We start from the raw sequence: 21099 nt of genomic DNA, 5'->3' as shown, positions 1-21099 counted from the left end.
ATTGCTCCATAATTCCCTCTTTAGAACGGCGTCGTTTGTTTAGTTTTGTCCGCAGGTTTAGAAAATCATCAATTTTGTATCATCATTTTTTATTATTTAACTCCTTGTTTTTAATTTACAGCTTACAACAATTACAGCTAGTATACTTGTTTTGTATTGCTAAGAGCTTGATTTGACTAATTTTCTCACATGGATTCAGGAAATGAAATATCAACTGGGTTTAAATGATTTGTTTGAAACCATTAAGGCACATAATTGAGAGGCTCCCAATTTATTATATATACTGTATATATATATTTAAAAAAAAATATATATATATATATATATATATATATTTTTTTTTTTTTTTTTTTTTGCTCAAATAGAAAATATTGTGTATTGCTACCTCTAACCACTGGTGAAGCACACATCAGTGCTAAGTTCATTTGAAGTCCCGTTTCAAAACAACTTTGTAATTTCACATTAAGTATCAAACACAAAAGTAAATACAAATGCACATACTTATGACAAATCATTGGTGTTGCAAGCCATCATTTACCTTTGCTGTTGGTCATCTATCAACTGTCCTGGAAATGTGTCTTCCTTCCTCACATAAATAGGACACACTTGTAAGAAGACTCATCTTTGTTATATTTCAATCCCCATAATGTGCATATATACATAAGTCAGACTCGGTACATTGCATTGCTTTATTTAGAAACACAGGTCGACTGTACAGCCGTGTCCAGTTTGAATGATATAATTAGATCATCACATTACACATTGAACATAATGCTGCAGACCCAAGTGTTCACGACGGACCATACAACATAATACAAACTAAGATATCCTCTCAAACACACACATACACATGTCTACACCACTCATTGTCTCATCAAGTAAACATGGCAGACATGAATATTTATATGGCACATAATCAGCTGTAATATGTCACTTTTTTTATAGTTTAATCTTTTTGAAATGCTAGCACTTTTGGTTTTGATTCACTTGGACAGCGTAGCATCGAATGTGGGTACGTCGTGTACAAACAACCATCCAGTCTTAATATCATTCTGAAAGTGCATTTTAACATTCGGTTTGTAACGTAACAATTCCAAAGTCCGTCTGTTGTGCTGTATTTAATACTGTCAGTGGTATCTGGCAACCGCAGAACCGACCAAGAACTCGCAGCTCTTCTCATTCACGCAAGCTCACATTTCAAGTTATTTCTCGTAAAACATTCACATGATTTTATTGGAAATGGTTTATAATGGTTTATGAATCTACTTCTTCAAGTAGTGGAGCTTCCCAAAGACGACTTTGTTCACTAGTTCATAAGGAGAAATAAAGAAGGTGGACGCTTTTTTAAAAATGCTCACTTCACACAAATACCTGAAATGTTTCTTTTAACCCACACTTGAGATGAAGAGCTCATACATTTAATACATTTTGATTAAAAAACATGTGCAGTCCACGGTAGCTTTCCAACAGTCTCATACATTTTCATCACCGTACATAACTGGGATGTGAAACGTTTGAGACGGCAATAAGGCAAACCTATTCTACGGCATCACTGACCAGCACTGTATGCTTCTCTGTGTACATAGGCACATTACCCACACCACGATAACAGGATCATAAATGTTCAAATGAGCACACAGAGCCGACGGTGCGGCCTGTGAGATGCTGGTATGACAGATAATCCACAGCAAGATGGTCCTCGGTGTTGTCAGATAATACGGGGGAGTCCATTTCTCCGTCAGCTCATTTGTGCGGTCTGACGTGTCGGACCACTTTCTCCTCAAACACCTTCCTCATGGTCTTTTCTATCTGCTTGAGGAAGACTTGAGGAATCCGACCACACAGGGTGTTGACTGTGTCCAGGAACTTGGTCTGGATGGGGTAGAACAGCGACTGGAACATGTTGTCCTCAAAGGGAAACTGCAGGAACAGAGTCATTGTCCTGTGTCAGTTCTGACCCCAACGCTATTTCAGTTTGATATTTGTTTATTTTAATGGAACACATTACGGACTTAATAGTATTTACAAAATCCGTCAGTAGTGGTGGGGTGGTGGTTTACTGTATTCATCATAAATTATGACCCAGCCCGTCTTTAAGAGGCTTATCTCAGTAGAGCGGACGGACCGACTGCAGCGGGAGGAAACAAATTCTAAATTTAAAAACTGACCCAGATTGCTAAATTCAAGCAACAGAGAGCGTTTGTAGTGCAGAGAAAATATTCAGAGCTGCTCTTTTCCTGAGCTCAAGTCATTAAAAGGAGCGGTGCAATATGTTGAATATGCTTTTTTTGCATAACCTAGAGCATTCGTTCCCAAAGGCTGGGTGAGGACTCACAAGTGGGAATCTGCAAAACACATTTGAGCCTCAATGTTTTTCTTGTTCTAATCATTGTAGTCTACTTCTACTAGGAAAGGCTAGAATACATGCTGTTTGCCTGATGAAGGAAGGAAAACCTGTTAAGCCTGTTAAACCCTGTTATTCGTGCCTCTATATTTGAGCTATATTTCCATAGCTTTGGTTTGCATGAGTTTTCTAGAGGCTGTAAATTACCTGTATAGGTTTTAATGCTACACCCACCATAGACACACAATACTCCTAATTAATCGAAATAACCTGGCCTTTGCTTTAAAAAAAAAAAAAAAAGACTAATGAATCAACACCAATTATATACTAAGTAGGGCTTACTCGAGTAATAATATATCATAATACTATTTACATGCATACTATTTTGATGTGGCATTGCAGGAAAGGCGCAGGTGTAACAAAAAGCATTAACGATGTCTAATACCAGGACAGTGGAGCTGACGCAGCTGTATGGAATGCAGCCATCATTAATGTGATTAATTTACACCTGTGTTTTTCTGCTGGAAGGTGTCCCTGTGGGATGTTCTCTTGGGATTCATCTATAATCTCACTCATGTGTTTGTTCACATAAATAGAATATATAAAACATATAAATAGTGTCAAAATACACAGTGATGAAAACGTTTCCCTTTTTAGCTAATTAGGTGTTGATGACCCGAGGAAATTAATTGGGCATAGGGATTGTTTTCTACATAATACAACTACAGTGTTAAAGTAAAACATTTTATATATATATATATATATATATATATAATATATCTATATTACTAAACTAATAATATAGTTCATTGCCATATTTTAGTGAACAACCAGCTTGCATGCGCAGTGCCGTTTCAACAGAGGGCGCTTTGTCACAATACCGTGTCAGTTAAACTTGAATATATCCTCCAGAAATACTTACATCACGTATCGCATCATAGACTACTTTGAACGCCGGCTGCTTGTCATCGTGATACACTCCGCGGTTTCCATGGAGGATGGACACGCCCTCCTCTTCAGCCCCTTTACAGTTACTCCCATACATACAGTGGTCTGGCCTGTAGTTCCACTGGCAGGGAAAGATGAAGAGACACTCTGGAAAACAACAACAACAACACACGAGAGCACGTCACTGCTATGTGTTACACCAAACGCTGTAGCTCATGTAAATACGAGGCGGGGACACAGTGAGGACATGATCTCATGTACAAGGTTTTCAAGTATGGGATAGACCATGCATATCTGAACTGTACTATTACCAATCTAGCATGGTATGTATGAGGGCTCTACAGCGGCTGATTAAAACCAGCCAGAACATCACTGGTACCCACCTACTGCGAATCAGTGATATTGGTGACAATAGGTGCCTAAAGAGGACCCAAAGGATATTAAAATACAAAACCCACCCAGCCACAGCCTGTTCACCCTGCTGCTGAGATAGAGATAGAGAAGTATCAGCTGCCGTACCAGCAGACTTCAGAGCAGCTCCTTTCCTCAGGCTGTCACACCCCGACAGTCCTCCTCCATCGTTCACTGTATAAAGCTGTGTAAAGCTTTTTGTGTGTACACTTTGCGTGTGCAAAGTTTGTTTGTGATCACCACCTCCAATGGAGCGCAGCAGGCTGTTTGTATGACTGGAGGACTTTGGATAGAAACGTAAAAGTAAACTGGAAACAGTCAGCCTGAAACAGTGGACAATACCGGCAGCAAGTCAGTTACATTTGATGTCATCATAAATGAACGTTATAATGATTAGTAGATGAATGTTATTTATGGTGCTGTTACATTGCTGCTAGGTCGCCCTGTTGACACACCTGCATGCCTCCCTCTGTGAGCGGAAAACCGGAGAGAAAACTGTTTTTTTACTCAACACTACAAGTACAAAAGGTTTTTTTTATATCCATTTTACATTAAAAATCACATGAATCCATATGATTCTCCAACACGTCCTGATCCACAATTACCTTTTCCTGATAGCAGAACAGTGTGTACAAAGCTCACCGACCAGCTTGAATATTCCTCTGGAGATCGCAGAAGGCTCAAAGCCGTAGCGTATAAAGCAAACACTTCATTGGTTGTGTATTCAAGCAAATGCCGGTGATGCCAGTTCTACCGTAGCTCTGAGCACTTGATGCCCACATCTGGCCGCTGCAGCTGGAACTCAGTCTGCTGCTGAGGTCTGCTGTTGCCTGCAGCCACGGCCTCGTGTGTTGTTTACCAATCCAGATCCATTATGTAGACTGGTGCACCGACAGTGAAATAAGACACAATTTATGTGAGCATGTTGATGGTGTGAAATTACTACGCTGAAGAATTTAAAGAAGGGGTTTGTATATATTCTGATTATGCCTTTTGTGGGTCTTCAGTGGAGCATTTTGAAGGCTCTTTCTGGGGGGACATATGTGATGTCAGCGTGATGATAACATGTTATCTGTGATTATTGTGGACAACATGGCATGACATGTGTAAAAAAGGACTCTACCTGGGTTGTCGTGGAAGATAATGTTGAGCAGGTCCTGGTCGCCCCAGGTGATGTGGTTCTTGTACTTCTGATAGAGGGGATGCAGAATATCCTCCCATGAAAGGCCACTGGGGATCATACTGTTCTGAAATACAACCACCAACAACAACGTTCACTCCAAGACAGCTCAAGAGCAAATTCTTTTCCCTCGAGAAAAAAAAAACACACCATCAAAGGAAGCACATTTACATTCCCACATTTGCAATCCAATATTGGCAGTATTAAGAGCTGGAGAGCTGCTAAATTGAGTTCTGAGGGCAGAAGTCTGCGCTTCAAGCGCGGTAATCAGAAAGCTTCAGTCGCGGCCCACACACAGCACTGTGACGTGAGCTCCAATTAAACATAACCTTCAGAATGCAAAATAGGGGGAGGAAAGACAAAACATGTTTTGACCTCACTTTGAACACTGTGCTGCGGATCCTCGTGAGATTCATCAGCATGACACCAGAGTTGACCCCCGTGACCCCGTAGAAAGGGTGGCGCGCAAAGCGGCTGTACCAGCCAATCTTCGGGACCTCGTGCTCTGGCGCCATCGCCGCCAGCTGGGTGCTGTTGAAGGACTTCAGGAGACTCCAGATGTCATCCATGGGCCGCAGGAAGAGCACATCGGTGTCTACGTAGAGCAACGAGTCCACGTCTTTCAGGATGACCTGGGAGGACGCAGTTACAAGTCATCACTGGAAGATTTATCAGAACAATCTTTCACCAAAAAACTACAAATACATCTCACATACTTATTATGTGGTGAAACACGTGACGTTATGACAGTATTATGACGTTCTCATAATACTGCACTGTCTCTACCATGTTAGGTGCACCACCTCTTTGGCACAAACAGCTCGCTCTACCAGATGGCCACTAGCATATTAATAAAACATAGCCCTCCAGCCCCCCCGCGACAAGCTGGATAGCAGCAAGCAGGATAAGCGGTAGACAATGGAAGGATATATATATATATATATACATAGTATACATACTGACTCATCAGTTGAATAATCAGGCTTTCCAACGATATAAAATACAATACCAATTGGTATTATTAAAGGGGAAGAATAATCGACCGAAATAACGTTTCCAAACTTTTTTTGAGGAGTGTATATATATTTCCCTCTGAGATGTTGAGACTCGAAGCAGAAAGTGCTTTGAAAACAAAAGACTGAAATACAGATATCACAATAACAATAAACACAAAAAAAAGGTGGTGATCTGTGCAAGAGCATCTTAGAATTCACATATCATCCAACGTTGAATTTGTGGGCCACTGAGGGAGAAGAAAACGCTGACCTCCTCTGTACGCTGTGAACAGTGAAAAGAGTTAAAGATGAGCCCATTACTTCTTGCGTCCTCTGATGAATAGTGGTGTCAACGCATGGCAGACACAGTACAGTCTCAGTCAGTCTGGCTGACATAAGAGTTCACCAGCAGCCAGACATCAGAGCTGAGAAACTTTCAGAGTGTTTCAAACAGCCAAAGGGGCTTTCCAGTAGATTGTATAAGGACAACGTGCATTATGTATTATAACACTGTTTATCACATGATGTCACTGGGTGCCACAATGTACCATTAGGAATATGCAACAGACTGGGGTTCAGCGTTACAAGCTGGGACTCTGGAGGGGTCAACAGCACCATGTAAAGCCACTGGGTTAGAGGTGAGTGGTCATCAGAAAGCATCATCACAATGCAGCGTGCAGGACAGCGGCCTGTGCTGGCTCTGCTGGATGTTGCTGACAGCAGCGAGGGGGGGGGGGGGGGGGGGGGGGGGGTGCTGGTGTGTGTGACAGAGCACGATCGATACCAACAAGCCCAAACGGAGCGGTAAGCCACTGTTTCGACAGCCTCATTTATGTATCCACGGCTACGCAATGATAGCTACAGTGGACTGAGTAGGAGCATTTCTAACACCAATATAAATGCTGCCTTGCAAACAATGAGGTTAAAGTTGAGCTGAAACGCCATTTCATGGGTCTCTAACTTCCTTATCGTGATGTATTTCCCAGTGAAACGGGATGTTGGGCGTCATATTTTGTTTTCTAGGGAAACTAAAACATTGATTTTTAACAATAACAACACAACCTGCTCAACCTAATTACCTTTAGTCATATTTGTATTATCATTATCATCATTATATTATAACCTCTGCTGCTTTCATCATTAGTAGTAATCATTTTCTACTATCATTTCTGCCATTACTGCTCAGATTCCATGTATAATTTCTTTCATACGGATTGACTATGTTGTAATTGTTATTTTGTTAAAGACATCTTCTGCACTTCTGTCCATCCTGGGAGAGGGATCCTCCTCTGTTGCTCAGGTTTTTGGGGGAGTTATTCCTTATGAGAGGGTGCTGGGACAGAGGATGTCATACATTGTAAAGCCCTCTGAGGTAAATCTGTAATTGAAGGCCATATAAATACATTGAATTGAATTTGAACCTGATTGCTGCAAAGAAAGAGGCCTGTCATGATTTATTTGAAATGTGTGGAGAAGAAGTGTAACACCCTGTTCAAATGTAATATTTACTGTCTCGTGGCGCAACAGGCTTTTTGTAGTTTGCCTGGTGGTCCAGCAGAGGGTGTTCACCCTAAGATCTACCTATTACATGCCCTATTGACCTATCAGGAAAGGAATAAGCTCAGAGGTGGAATGTACTCAAGTACTGTACTTAAAGACGAGATAAAATGCCTTTTTAATCATTTTTGGTCACGGTCACAAAGTCATATAGTGCACCTATTTAACAATATATGCAAACAATTACAAACAAATCAAAATTGAATAATCTTTTTCTCTTGTAAAGCAAAAATAATATGATTAATATCAACTTTTCATGATGAAAGCTCTGTATCACACTGCATTGTGAGCCCGCCCACTTTTTAGCGATCCAATCAAATGCGAAGGAATTTATTTAAATCCCTCTTGTGACTACACCAAGGTACTTGTACTTTACTTGGGTATGTCCCTTCAATGCTACATTATACTTTTACTTTTATCAGGGACGAATACCATACTTTGTATTCCACTACATTTGTTTGACAGTTTTAGTTAGTTTTACAAAAAACAATTATCTTCTTATCCAGTTAAAACGATGTTCAGTTGTGTTTATTTTGTGATAAAGCATTCTTTTATGCATTGAGAAAATCCTCCTACTTCTTAAGCTAAATCAACTGTTCAAAAAAGCCACTTGGATCAGCTGGACTGTTTTTCTGTGCTCATGAAAAGTTGACTTTTTTTATTACCTTAAGTACCTTTTGCTGAAATACTTACATACTTTTAAATGTCGAGGAGTGTGTTCACAGTGTGGCATTACTACTTTTAGTTATGTGAAGGATCTAAATATATAGATATTGGAGATATTGATATTGTGTGTTTCTGGGGCTGTAAATGAGCTGTAGTTGACCCCCCTTCCCAAGAGGACCTGAGTAGTGCTGGAGTTGAGTTTCAAGCGGCGTCCCCGTAGCGGGGCGAGAACCCTGGAAACCAAAGCAGGACCCATGACAATGGCTACAACACCTCAAGTTACGGTTCATGAAGTTCCTATAGCGGGAAAAAGGCCTGCAGGGGATGCCAAACCATGCAGGTCTGACCAGCCGTTTATGTAATTCAGAGTATTCACAGAGGTTCTCCAAAGGTATTCCTGATAAAACGAACAATGAATGTTCATTGATTTGCCTTGTAGCGAGAGAAATCACCTATGGATCCGTCTGACCTGCAATAGGTTCATTACATGGTAAGTAAGCTCATTAAGTTATTGCAATGAACACCAGCAGGGAAAAAAAATCAATAGCCATCACTTGATGAAATCCCTGGATTCAGTCTCTGGAGACCGCTGGTTTAAAGGGACAGATCCCCCAAAAGTACGGGAGACGTCTCCAATATAACAGCAATAAACGGCACTCGGCTTGTGTCTCAAAGCACCAAAAAAAGATACATTTGAAAACTCAACAGCAATGTCTCTTTCCAGAAACCGTGACCCAGTTACTCGAGATAATCCGCAGATCTTGTTGTGAGCAGTTTCATGTCGGACATGTTTTCTGTCTACACGCGTCAGACGTGTCGCTGCTCAGAAGGAAGAAGGAAGCGTGCAACAACTCCCAGACAAGATGCAAGCTTCCTTCTGGGCTGTGATATAGTACCGTCCCTTTAAGTAAATGCTGCAGAAATAGTGTGAAATCATCAGTATTTAGACAAGTAATGAACTATAACCGCACACTGGGATCAAATAAAAGGGTAGGGGAATGCTGTTAAAGTAGAAATGAAATGGACTCATTAATATTTTTCCGTAACGCTGGTTATGCATGGTTAAGATGTGAGAGGAGATGAGTTCTGCAGCCTTACGGGGAGGAAGAGTCTCTGAGCAGCACAGGGCTTGAACAGCTTCTTCCACTCGTCGGCGTTCCCCACAGAGAAGGTGATGGGGTAGATCCTGTACTGGAACTTGGCTGAGATGGAGCGGGGCCACTGGTTCAGCTGCAAGTGAAAGCAACACATCACATTTTGCAGAGGATTAATTCTAACGTTGGGAGAGTGTGAGAAACAGCCGCTATAAACAACCATTATTCTGAAAGCTAATCTATCTTTTTCTTGGGCGCGTCGACATAGAACGTCTCGTAAAAGTCCTCCATTCTTTTAAAACAATGAAGTCATGTCTCGTATATGTGTGTGTGTGTGTGTGTGTGTGTGCCGTGTGGTTCAGCAAGAAACACATGCAGCCGCCAGCTGTTGTTTGATTAAAAAGCTCCAGTCTAAACACGGAAAGGCCTTCTCCTAAACTCCAAAATGTATCGCTGAAGCTCGTGTTCCCTCCGTAATCACCAGTTTAACCGCTTGGCCGCGAGAAAAGAGCGAGAGCGCCGCAGGACGTTGGCAGCGCTTGTGCTGACGAGGACGAGAAATCAAGGGAGATTGTGGACAACCCTCCGAACTCCCTGAACGCCAACACACACCCCGTCTCTGTACCACACTATTGGAGCTCTTCGCTGTACATACCCAGCACATATGGCCTGTTATCGTTGCCTCGGCTACCGCAACTTCCTGTATAGCGCAAGGGGATTTCTCGACACATGGCAATGATTCACCCTACACACGTCGGCAAGCCTTCAGGTTTAGGGTTTGGATTTAAAAAGCTGTTTAAGGTGCTTTAGGTGCTCTTTGAGGTCCATTAATAGACACGATGTTAATAGACTGTTAGTTACCATATCAGTGGAGCTAATCAAAATCATGCCAGGCACCTCTGTAGAGGTGACTTTGAAGTGATACATGGTAGTGGAGGTAAAAAAAAAAAAGAAGCAGGGTGATAAATGACTCCACAGCCTTGAGATAAAAGGTTGTATGTCTGCACTAGATGAGTCAGATTTAAAACTGCTGTGATCTTGATATCATCTATTAAAGAGAGAGAGGAGGATGTTTAACATGCGCTGGATTCTATCAGACGTCAGAGGACTAAAGAAGTATTAATCGAAAATAAGGCAAGGTCGACATTCAATGCCTTTATGTTAGAACCAGCACTGTATATGTTTGGGCATCAGGCCATTGGGTTGTTCTCACCCTCTCTTCAAACTGCGGGGCCAAAGGGTCCTCTGCAAAAATGTGAAACGTGATCCTCTTGATGCTGAACAGGAGGGCGGATTTGACCATGGTGAGGGTCTCGTCCAGACGATTCCCACAGGCCACCACGGCCAGGTGCATCACCTCCTCGGTCCGTTTGCGGCGGGTCACAGGTCGGGGCACGTTATTCCGCAGTTTGCTGAAACAGACGGCGATGAAAAACAGAACACATACAACCGATTATTTAGACTGGACGCGGTTCCATGAGAGAATGTTTTCAACGCCAAGGACGGAGAGACACATTGAACAAATGATGGAGTCTGCAACAATGTTTTCTGATCTAAATGAGCCAAGGCCATGTGTGGGGGAGTGGACGTGGTTTGGATCTGCCAACAATCACTGATTACACAAACCTTGTTTCCCTCAATCATCGCCTGTAAATTGGCCTGTGAGCCGCAGCGCTTGCAAAACAGTCAAAACATACATCTGATGAGGTGAAGGAGGAACTTTCATTTAGAACTGCCACATGAGGTTTGACCAACGTGGAGATTTGAAGGTGGATAAGAGTTTGTAACTATATGTAATACTTACACATACATGCAAATGAACAATGTATTAAAAGAAATAACCATATTTTACAGCAATTTAGCATTTGCTCCTGAAATAAGTTTATAGAACAGTACTTGAACCCCGTAACTCCTCTGTTGTATCTAGGGTACTTCTTCTTCGTTCATTGTACAAAATCAAAGCTTTGATCCATGCTTACATTAAACATTCAAGCCCAAGTTGCCGTTTTTTTCTTTCTGGTTGCATAATCATCCATTTTCATTTCCATCAAATGTAAGATGATGTGTTGTGCTTTGCTTCCACACACGGGTCTGTAATTCAGCCTGACATATTTCATTGACAACATAACAACGGACAATTTTGGATTTAGGAATTTGAACAAGGCCCCAGCTGCTCCACATGTAATTATAGACTCAGTGAACTGAAATAAAGACCTCAAAGAGTAGAAGTACTACTTGAGTTTTATAACAAGGATGCTTTCAGACCAATATTGTGATTTAAAAAGCTGTAGTTTGATTTTTTTTTAATCAAACCCTGGGTCTGCATTGCTGTTCTACATAATATTAAACCAAAAAAAAAAAAAAAACATTAATCATATAAAATCAAGTAAACATGGTTAGTTTAGACAAATTGTCCACTTTAGCTTACATAATAGTAAGGTATTATATTAGTAGCATACGTGACATAATGCAATTCTCAATATTGTAAGAGGCTTTACGTTTATTGATGAGCTTCAAAGTCACGTATGTCAATGTAGAGAAAACGTCATTATTCTTTTGAGCGAGTTTACTCTTCTTTCCACACAGAGTAGCATAACGTTAAGTAATACCACAAATAAGGATCATTTGCGACATGTGATTAGCCAGCTGCTCGTCAATACAGCTTACAAAGTAAATGGTTTCAAAATCAATCTTTTTTAGGCTTTTTAAGACATTGCTAATTATATGAGTTATACACCAATTAAAACAGAGGCTCTTTAAAAGCCTCATTTAAAAAGTACAACTCTTCTAAAAACAATGAATCGCTTTGCCTCAAAGTAAAACAAGACAATTCAACTTCTGTATTTACATACACCAGCTAATGGTCTTACCAGACCGAGTCAGGCTGGAGCAGCAAAACCCCCGAGTGCGTTAAGTAAGGATGTGTTTGGTTTCTCATTAATTCAACTAGTAAGAGTATGAATATTTGGTCTATTCGTTCACAGGTTAAATGTGTGTTTTTGAGAGACTCTGGACAGATTTTATGAAGCAGAATGAATTCAGTTTGAGAACCTTTCCGAAGCAAATATATCTGTTAAAAGCACTCCAACCCGTGACCAAATGCATCCGGTCTCAGAGCACAGCGGCACATCTCCTCACCTGTCAAGATGTCGCTGTTGAACAGTAATGGCATGTCACTCCACGGACATGCAAAAAGCACAGGAATTCATTTCAAACTATGTGGGAATCAAGATGGAAGAAACCAGAGAAGCACTCAAGAAAATGGCAGATCGTTACGATCACCCTCCTGTCAACACAGACGAGGAGAAAATCAAGGATTTTTCTCAGACATCTGTGCCTTCATACAGTACATTGTTCAACACACACACACACACACACACACACACACACACACACACACACTACCACTTCTTTTCTTCTCCAGCTCTGTGAGCTCCCACCGGACTTTGTTCTTCCTTGCTCAAAGGCAAGGAGGTCCTTTATCTGATGTAAGAAATGCTCTCTCTGCAGAGCTAGAGTTGCTGTTAAAATCCACTCTGTAGCGCGGAGTATCTCCCACTACGATACGGAAACATATGTACAATAAGGGAGCCCGAAGCTGAGGACGACATCGTCTACTTGTCCTCCACAATCACACGCCGCATGGGGCCGGTTGTAACAACAACGTGTTCAACATAAATCTTGTCATAGCCGCGGGGAGAGGAGACTGGCACATGGAGGGGGAAATAAAAAGAACAGAGGGGCCTTTTTGCTTTTCCAGCATGTTGCGTTATTTTGGCAGATCAGCGGAAGGTAAATGTTTTTTTTACAACTACCGGCTGCGTTTTCCAAAAGGCGGCGGGACTCCTCTGAGCCCCGGAAGAAGCATCCATGAAGCGGACGGGAAGAGTGAAATATGACAGGTGGGTTTACGGGGGCCGGTCTCCGAGCGTGACACTTCGTTTTCTGCATGGCTGGGGGACAATGATGAGCCGCAGATTAGAGTGAACGAGAAGGTGCAGAGAAATCTGTCTGCCACGCTTCAAAGGGCCGACGCTCTGTCAAGGTTGCTGAACACACATTCCTATTTGCCTGCAGAAAACGGATCCATATCTGCTGCGCCCCGGGGTGTAATTACGCCGCACTTAGTCATGCAAAATAAATGTCCTCGGAATGACTTCCCCATAAAATTTGGGCGGACAAAAAAGGGAAAAAAACACAAATTCCTTTTGTTGCTTAAAGCACGGGCGCACACATGATGTTTTTGTGTTGTGGCACTGTTCCCCACATCTGGAAGCTGTCAAAAAAAAAGCACAGAAGAGGTACAAAAGGATTGAATTTATTACTGGCTGTGGAGTGAGCACATGAGGAGCTCTCAGCCTGCCTCCAAAGCACCACAGACAACCCTTTTAAATCCTGTAAGGTAGGGGGGGGGGGGGCAGCACCTTTGAAGATAATGTCAAAGAAAAATGTACGTGTGCAGGGGGAAGAGCCAGAGTACAAACTACAGCAAAGAACACCTTGAAGGCCTTTAATTAATCAGCACAGAACTGGGTCGTTTGGTGGACTCGTATCCAACATGTTCACTTTGGTGTGAACCAGCGGGAGTCAAGGCCATTAGACTGAACGAGTTCCCATCATGCACCTCCTCCACAGGGGCGGTAGAACACATCTCAGCTCTTCAAAACAGGCAGAAGATGTCCAGTCTACACGACAACTAAAACCTGACGTGAGTTTTATTGAACAAAAAGCCAAGGCGTGACGTGCGCTGTGATTGGTCGGGAGTAGCCTCAGCCAGATGAGTCAAACTGTCATGGTGAACAGATTATCCGCTCGCATTCCCTTCGCCTTTTGGGATGATTTACAATCATCAGGATGTCCAGCTGAATGGCCTCCAACCAAATATGCAACGTCCCTCAGTATGTGTCGGGGCCAACTGTTAACCCGAGATGTGCTCTTTAGTGACTTTTTATCTGCACTCTTTTCAAATTTAAATTCATTGAAATATGTACCAAAAAATAAATAATCAGAATCATAGACTGTATATAAGTGGACAAAGTCACCGTGATGTCATCCACTGGTGCGTAGACGGCCGTTTTGAAGCCTCGAGTTTGGCGTTTTTGTGGTAGCGGCGGCAGATCCGAGTAAAACACTGAGAGATAATGAGAGGGACGGCCCATCGATTAAAACCCGAGCGCTCACACTGGCCAAACAATCTGGACTTTAGGCTTGATCGTGGCTGGGCACGGTACGGATGGTGTAGTGTGAGTGCACCCTGAGGCACTGCAGCCTCGGCTTCACCTTTCAGACCTGGATGTCGCCGTCTGTCCTGAATACTAACTAGCTGAACATGTATTCTAAGAAGAAGTTCCTCTGGGAAAGCTTGGCCAGACAGCTGTTGTCTGTTAGCTGATGCATGCTAGCTGGGCTAGCCACAAAGGATGAACGGCTCGTAAAGAGAGCGTCTTCGACACGGCGAATGGAAAACTAGAGCTGGTCGTTTAAGTGAGCCTGCACACCAGCGTGTGGTATTGCAGGGATGTACACGTGGATGCATCGGGTCGTCCCATTTCCCAGTGCAGGGCAGATGCTGAGTGTTTCCCCCCATCGGTTTCCCAGATCCACACATTCGACTCATCAATTAATCCTTCCAGTGTTTGCAGGATCATTAAGAAAAGGTTAAAAAAAAAATCTTCCAGAATTAAGCCTGCTCCTCGGTAATGATTTGACCCAATGCAAGTCTTTCTACTTTGTCCTTTTCGGAGCCCCTGTGACTCATTCACCGGTAAATTAAAAGTGAGTTAGCCCATCCAACAGGCAGATTTAAGTGCCCCCGATGAGGCTCACACACTCCTTCCAACCATGGCGGGCTACACGGGCAAGCGGGGAGATTTCAGAAACACTCCGAGCAGAGGGAGTGTTCATTCATGCAAGATGACATTTTTATAGCTATGCATAATGCCACAGCGAGAGAGTGACTTCTTCACCGCGAGGAGCTCTGCTGAACACTATTTGAAGTGACGGGTCGAGGGATTTGTTTCAACACCCAGTATCTGCACCAATCTACTCCCGCATGCAGGCCTTAATTCAACGTCACAAAGCAAATAGAGGAGGATTAATCTGCATCGGACACATAAACTGAACGTGATGAACGGATCGGAGTGAAGGAATGTGAAACTTAAATGGAAAGGCCTTGTTGTGATGAATATACAGCACAGGTTTGGCAACCAACACTTGTTTTCACTATCAATTCATAATGTTTTGCTGTCATTTCACTAGTTGATTAGTCAACCTATGGTGCACGTGTCTGTCTGGTGGGGACAGATGGAGCTCTCTCTCTCTCTCGCTCTATTTTTGGCCACAGGAAGTAGTGTGATGTGTCGAGAGGAAATGATATGATTTGGAAAAACAGGGATGTTTGTCTATTAAGCATGCCGCGCAGGAAATCTGTCTGCCGCTCGGATTTACGGATGAATAGAGCAGCAAAAGGCAACGACACGCACCTAAACAAACATAATCTGTTTGATGCTAAAGCCAGTGGGAATTATAGAGGAGACAATAACGGACGACCCTAGAAATCAATGAATCCGCCCTCTGTGTGTGTACTTGTTATTCCTTATGATCCACATGAACAGAGCATGATGTTTGCCAAGACTTGCATGTGTGTTACACATCCATCCGCTTAACTAATGCAATTAAATAGAACGTTTTGTGGAGGCTTCGGCCAGATGCTCAGTGTGTTTCCCCCTAATCGCAGGAGTCAGTCTTGAGCACTTTCCAAAGCTGGTAGTCTTTTTTTCTTTCTCTCTTTTTTTTTCCAGCCACCGGTGACCCCTTCCACCCCGTCTCCCTTATCAGTGCTGAGCACACATGCAGGAGTGCGGTTAGTGGGAGGACGCGAAAGGTCCTTTCTCAATGTAACGCCTTGATGGCTTTTATCTAGCGAACAGTGTCCCGAGCCTCCAGTCTGGCTTTGAAGCAGAATACGCATTATTGCCTGCCGGCGGAGCGGGTATCTCCACAGCCACGTCGTGGCTATTATGGCCCTGCTGGCATTCAGCCCGGCAGGAAACGTGAGGCTGAAATTAGAAAGCTGGAAGACATAATAAAAGGAGAGAGAGAGAAAAAAAATGCTCCCATCCTTGAACAGAAATAGCAACTGACAAAGAGCTTTGTCTAAATTTGAAAGGCTGCAAAAGAGTTGGAGAATTAATCAGATCATCTGCCAGGGTGCAGCTTCTTTTTAACCGCCCGGAGAGCAAAATCACACCTGACAAGCTTTTCGCCCTCACACTGATCGTTTTGGCAGACGGGAGAGAGAGCGGTCAACAGGATGGGTTTCCGTTTTCTGTCGTTTCCAGTATCTCACCAGTGTTGCCTTGCTGTTGTTCTAAGAAGAGTCCCAAACCATTCCGTGCTCATGTGTATTCCTTAATTGCAATGCATGTCTTTCAAGGTGACCTTTACCCGCCTTAAAGCAGCAGAGGACTGAATTAAAAGCCTGGGGAAAAAAACAACTAGGGTCAAATGATCAAGATTTAGAGGTCAGGTCATCATTCTGCTGTCTGATGTCCTTTCTTTGCAAAAAATACCAATATAATCTAATCACATTAGTCATGCTCTCTCACATTCCAGACATTTGGGCAGCTGATTACAACAGACCAATAATTTAAAAAAATGATAATGCATATAAAAGCAGCCAAGCAGCAGATATGTGCCCATATGCATGCTGGAAGGGTCCCCCCTGACAGATCAGCCTATTGTGAAGCCAGCGTCCCTGAGCACAATGTGGGCTGTTTGATGGAGGCAGCACGTCTGCTTCAAAGCGGGATTAACGCTGACACGCGCACTCTTTTAACTTCCCGGCGACAGGAAAGATGAGATTCGGCGCCGAGCAGTTCGCTGTGCGTGCGCGTGTGCGCGTGTGGAAACGGGCGTGGAGGAGAAAAAGGAGGCTCATCAAGGCTGAGGAGAAACTAAAGTACCCCCTCACCTCTTCGCATGTACGCCGGCCCCTCTGTTGGCCGCTTTCCCTTCTTTCCGTCTCTTGAGGGGCTCTTCCGCACGCGCGCCGCCGACTCCTCCGCCGGGGGATTTCTTCGCAAACTTCGCTGCAACATCGCGTCCGAGTTCAGAGGGCGACCGGGAAGAGTTGCCGTCCCTCTCCTCCTCCTTCTCCACCGCAACTGCGTTCAACAGCGGCTCGTCCGCGGCGTTGCCCCCCAAAAAGTACAAAAGTAGAAAAACTCCCAAGCACACGGCGAGCACAACTACTTTAAAGTGGATCCGCATGGTGAGAGCGACTCGTGGCGGGTGGAAGAGGCCGACGGGGCTCCGCTCATGTCTGCGGCCGAGGGCGAGCAGCCCCAGTTGACATTTTGTCGCCGCTGCCCGCTCGCATTTTTCTGCGGATGATGATGGAGAGCGGAGTGGAGCTCCTCAACGTCCATGGAGGATTACACAGTGGGGGCGTGGCTTCTCCAGCTACCGTAATCACCGTAGCGTTACCGCACTATTATATTGTAATTACCATGTAGCAAATATATTCATATATACAGTGATGAAACATTGACACAGAACGTTTTGTTAGAGACAAATTAAAAAAAAAGCCGTTTCATTCATATAGCAGTAATTTTCAGTCATCATCTGCAGGTGAGCACAAACTTGCTGAGTTGTTATATATGGTTTACATAAAACTTGAGGGATAAACACCCGCACATACACTTTGAAGATATTATAATGACCCCTTTCTTGTCTTTTCGGTTTATTGATATACCACATTTCAGCAACAAGACAATTCAAAGCACTTTGCCTAAAACAAACACAATTACAAACAGCAATTTAAGACCCAAGAGAATGGAAAATATAAAAACAAGCTGAATTAAGTAAGACAGGTATAAAATGCCAGGGTAAATGTTACAGTGCAGTGTAAGTAATGACTACATAAAAAGGCAACAGTAAACAGAAATGTCTTCAGACTTGATTTAAAATAAAGTATTTATCTATCTAAAAGAGGTGAGAGTTGCAGCCGACCTGCAAGTTTCTGGAAGTTTGTAGCAGATATATATGTAGAGCTAACAAACTGAATGCTTCTTCTCCGTGTTAAGCTCCATCTCTGGGGACAGAAAGCAGACCTGTCCCAGACCACCTGAGAGGTTTGTCAACCAACAAAATGATTTGGGAGTTAATTCTTTGACAGAGAGGAAGGCGGTGTAAAGACCTCAGTGATCCACCATCTTGGTCTTTGTGAGGACTCGAGCAGCAGGGTTCTGATTCTTTTTTGACAAATGTACTTATTGTAAGTCGCTTTGGACAAAAGCATCTGCTAAATGCCCTAAATGTAAATGTAATCAAATTTTTAGGGAGACGCACTGTTCAAGTAGTCAAGTCTATGAAGATACATGCATGGACATGTTTTTCTAAATCCTGCTGAGACGTCCTTCTTTAAATCAACTCGGCTTTTAATCCATGATATACCTCTAAGGAGATATAGGCCGTTGAAGTTCAGATCTGAGTCCATGGGATGCAATGGGAGTGTTTTTGCTAATTCTTCAGGTTTTCAAAAGAAAGTTTTGCACTTGTATTTTGCAATTACAAATCATAACAGTTACTTCACACAGATGTATTGATTTAGAGACCCATTACCATGTGGACTCCAGAGTCTGTATCCAATGGGCGTGTTCCTTATGAATCCAGTGTATAAATGAAGGCATTCAAAGTTGTACAGAAGCAAATTGAGCCTAAAGTTATCAGTATGCAGCAGCATGGCCCGTGTAGCATTATTGGGTGAGCAGCATTTCAATGATGTAGTTAGTAGTGGTGTTTGGTGCATGGTTCAGATAAGCTCATAGTAGGTAGACTACAGAGTAGCTGTCAAACATATTAACAGATTAATTCAAGTTAAATTCATTGTTTTCAATGAAGAAAGTACTTCAAAAGTGTATTTAAGTAGTTTAGAGTAAATGTACAGTTACACTTCACCAACACTGTTAATAATGGACTGTCAATCGTGCATTTTTAAATCATGCATTAACTTGTAATAGTAAGAAAACTCAACATATAGCATTTAAGCTTTGTCCACCTGTCACCTCATCAAGGACCTTTATCCCTGGATCTCAACTTGGCAATAACCATTCTAATGCTACCCTGACAGATCCTTGAACACTTGTTGTCGGTCTTCTGGAAATACTTGTTTTTACTGCAGGTTTACACGCGGCATTACGGTAAAACATGGGCGCTACATGTGAAAGCTGCCAGTGAAGCTTGTTGGGATATCTCTGTGCTTTCTGGTGAGTGTGTGCTCCTGTTAACGGTCTCTCAAACATGCTGTGTGTTACGGACTGTCACTGAGTGGATTCAGTCCATTCCCGCCGCGTACGTTTGCATAAAAGTGGTGTTATGTAGCGGTGGCGTAACCTGTCAACCAGGCTAGCATTGCTGCTGTGCTGTTAGCCGACAAACACGAGGAGACCGACGCTAGCTCACTTCACATGCTAGTAGCAAGCTAACCGCGAAACGAAACTTAATTAATACAAATCCTGTCAAGTCACCGTGACATGAAGCTCGTCGACAGACGTGGTCTCTTCACAGACCGTCACTTAATGATAATTAATTAATAATATATAATGCCCCGCGTTAAAGTCTGAATGCATGCCGACCATTAGAAACTCTGCTATTTAGACCGTAGACTTCCTTCGCTGAAACTGCTCCATCAGATTTTGAGCAAGTACCTTAACGTCAGCAGATACCTTTAAAACGCGCTGCTAGGTAGACGACATTTGTGCCGGATGTAATTACCGTCTTCTATAGGTAGTAAAGTGGATGAAGCAGTGTTTTGAAAGATACACACGTTTGTCAGCGACTAAAACATTTTAAAATGTTTAGATTTTCGAATGCAGTTCGGTGCAGTTATTTTTCCTAAACAAGGGAGGACGGAAGTAACGGGATGCACGTTAATACTGTCAAGTAAACACCTATTGTAACTTGTCACACGCTTTGTTTACATCAATGTGGCTCACATGTGGTGCTGCCGCTGCTTGTGTGGTCGTGATCAACTGCGACCACAAGGTGGCGTACTGTATTCAGCCGGGCCGCCACTGTGGCGGAATGCAATCCTGTGCAATGTCACTGGAGCTTGAGATTACTTCTGTCATTGATCCTCCAGGTCTGCATCACATCACTGTTCACAATGATAACGCCCGCTTTCGACCTGAGCCAAGATCCAGAATACCTGATCCTCAGCATCCGCGTGCCCTACACCAGGACGTCAGAGTTTGACCTTTACATCGATGGGACGGATTTCAAGTTCTACGCCAAGCCCTACTTTCTCAGGTGAGTTCACCGATGCACATGAAAGGGCTCGCATGAAAGAGGGGTCCATGAAAGCAGTAAAGTCACAGGCGTTGTCATCAACTGGCACCATCTCTCTTAGATTGGAATCTGCAAGCATTTATTATCTGACCGTGGTGTCTCAATATCAATAGATAATGAACAGGTGTTTCGCTTTGTTATTAATGTGCATAACCGTCTGGGACTGTGTGTGTTTTTTTTCAGGTTATCTCTTCCTGGAAGAATAGTGGAGGATGGGAGAGAAAAGGCCAAGTTTGACGTTGATAAAGGTAGGTCACGAGCATCGAGCCAGAGAAGCGCTAGAAGACAGGAGAAAACCATTATAAGTTCTATGGGAGGGTCTGATATCTTCCATCCATCCATCGTCTACCGCTTATCCTGTATTCAGGGTCGCGGGGGGGTGGAGCAGATCCCAGCTGACATTGGGTGAATGCAGGGTTCACCCTGGACAGGTCACCATTCTATCACAGGGCTGACATGTAGAGACAGACTCACATTCACACCTATGGGCAATTTAGAGTCATCAATGAACCTATCCCCATCCTGCATGTCTTTGGACTGTGGGAGGAACCCGGA

The 21099-nt window shown here is 43.1% G+C and overlaps 2 protein-coding genes across 2 annotated transcripts in view; one reads left to right on the top strand and one right to left on the bottom strand.

Annotated features, from left to right (window-relative positions):
- Window positions 1–662: 662 nt before the first annotated feature.
- gxylt2 (glucoside xylosyltransferase 2) lies at window positions 663–17608 on the bottom strand. Its single transcript, XM_084030804.1, has 7 exons — window positions 17168–17608; window positions 10409–10607; window positions 9200–9331; window positions 5264–5515; window positions 4827–4950; window positions 3267–3439; window positions 663–1920 (listed from the first exon to the last, which is right to left on the bottom strand). The coding sequence occupies exons 1-7, from the start codon at window positions 17464–17466 to the stop codon at window positions 1744–1746; spliced, it is 1356 nt and encodes a 451-aa protein (XP_083886930.1). The 5' UTR covers window positions 17467–17608; the 3' UTR covers window positions 663–1743.
- Window positions 17609–19397: 1789 nt separating this feature from the next.
- Window positions 19398–21099, top strand: part of shq1 (SHQ1, H/ACA ribonucleoprotein assembly factor) — a 31511-nt gene continuing 29809 nt past the window's right edge. Inside the window, exons 1-3 of the mRNA XM_084037725.1 lie at window positions 19398–19463; window positions 20339–20505; window positions 20728–20792. Of these exons, the coding sequence (XP_083893851.1) occupies window positions 20363–20505; window positions 20728–20792 (208 nt within the window). The 5' untranslated portion in view covers window positions 19398–19463; window positions 20339–20362. The remainder of the gene's footprint in view (window positions 19464–20338; window positions 20506–20727; window positions 20793–21099) is intronic.

Source organism: Eutrigla gurnardus (genome assembly GCF_963514095.1).
Source record: "Eutrigla gurnardus genome assembly, chromosome: 2".
In the NCBI taxonomy this organism is placed as follows: Eukaryota; Metazoa; Chordata; class Actinopteri; order Perciformes; family Triglidae; genus Eutrigla; species Eutrigla gurnardus.
Note: the sequence above shows the minus strand (reverse complement) of the source record. Positions and strands in the feature narration are given on the sequence as shown.

Coding starts and splice junctions, on each gene's coding strand:
- gxylt2 (XM_084030804.1), bottom strand. CDS start 17,466: ATGCGGATCCACTTTAAAGTAGTTGTGCTCGCCGTGTGCTTGGGAGTT. Junction 10,608..17,167: donor GCCGGCGTACATGCGAAGAG/GTGAGGGGGTAC, acceptor CGTCTGTTTCAG/CAAACTGCGGAATAACGTGC. Junction 5,516..9,199: donor CTCAGAGACTCTTCCTCCCC/GTAAGGCTGCAG, acceptor GCGTCCTCCCAG/GTCATCCTGAAAGACGTGGA.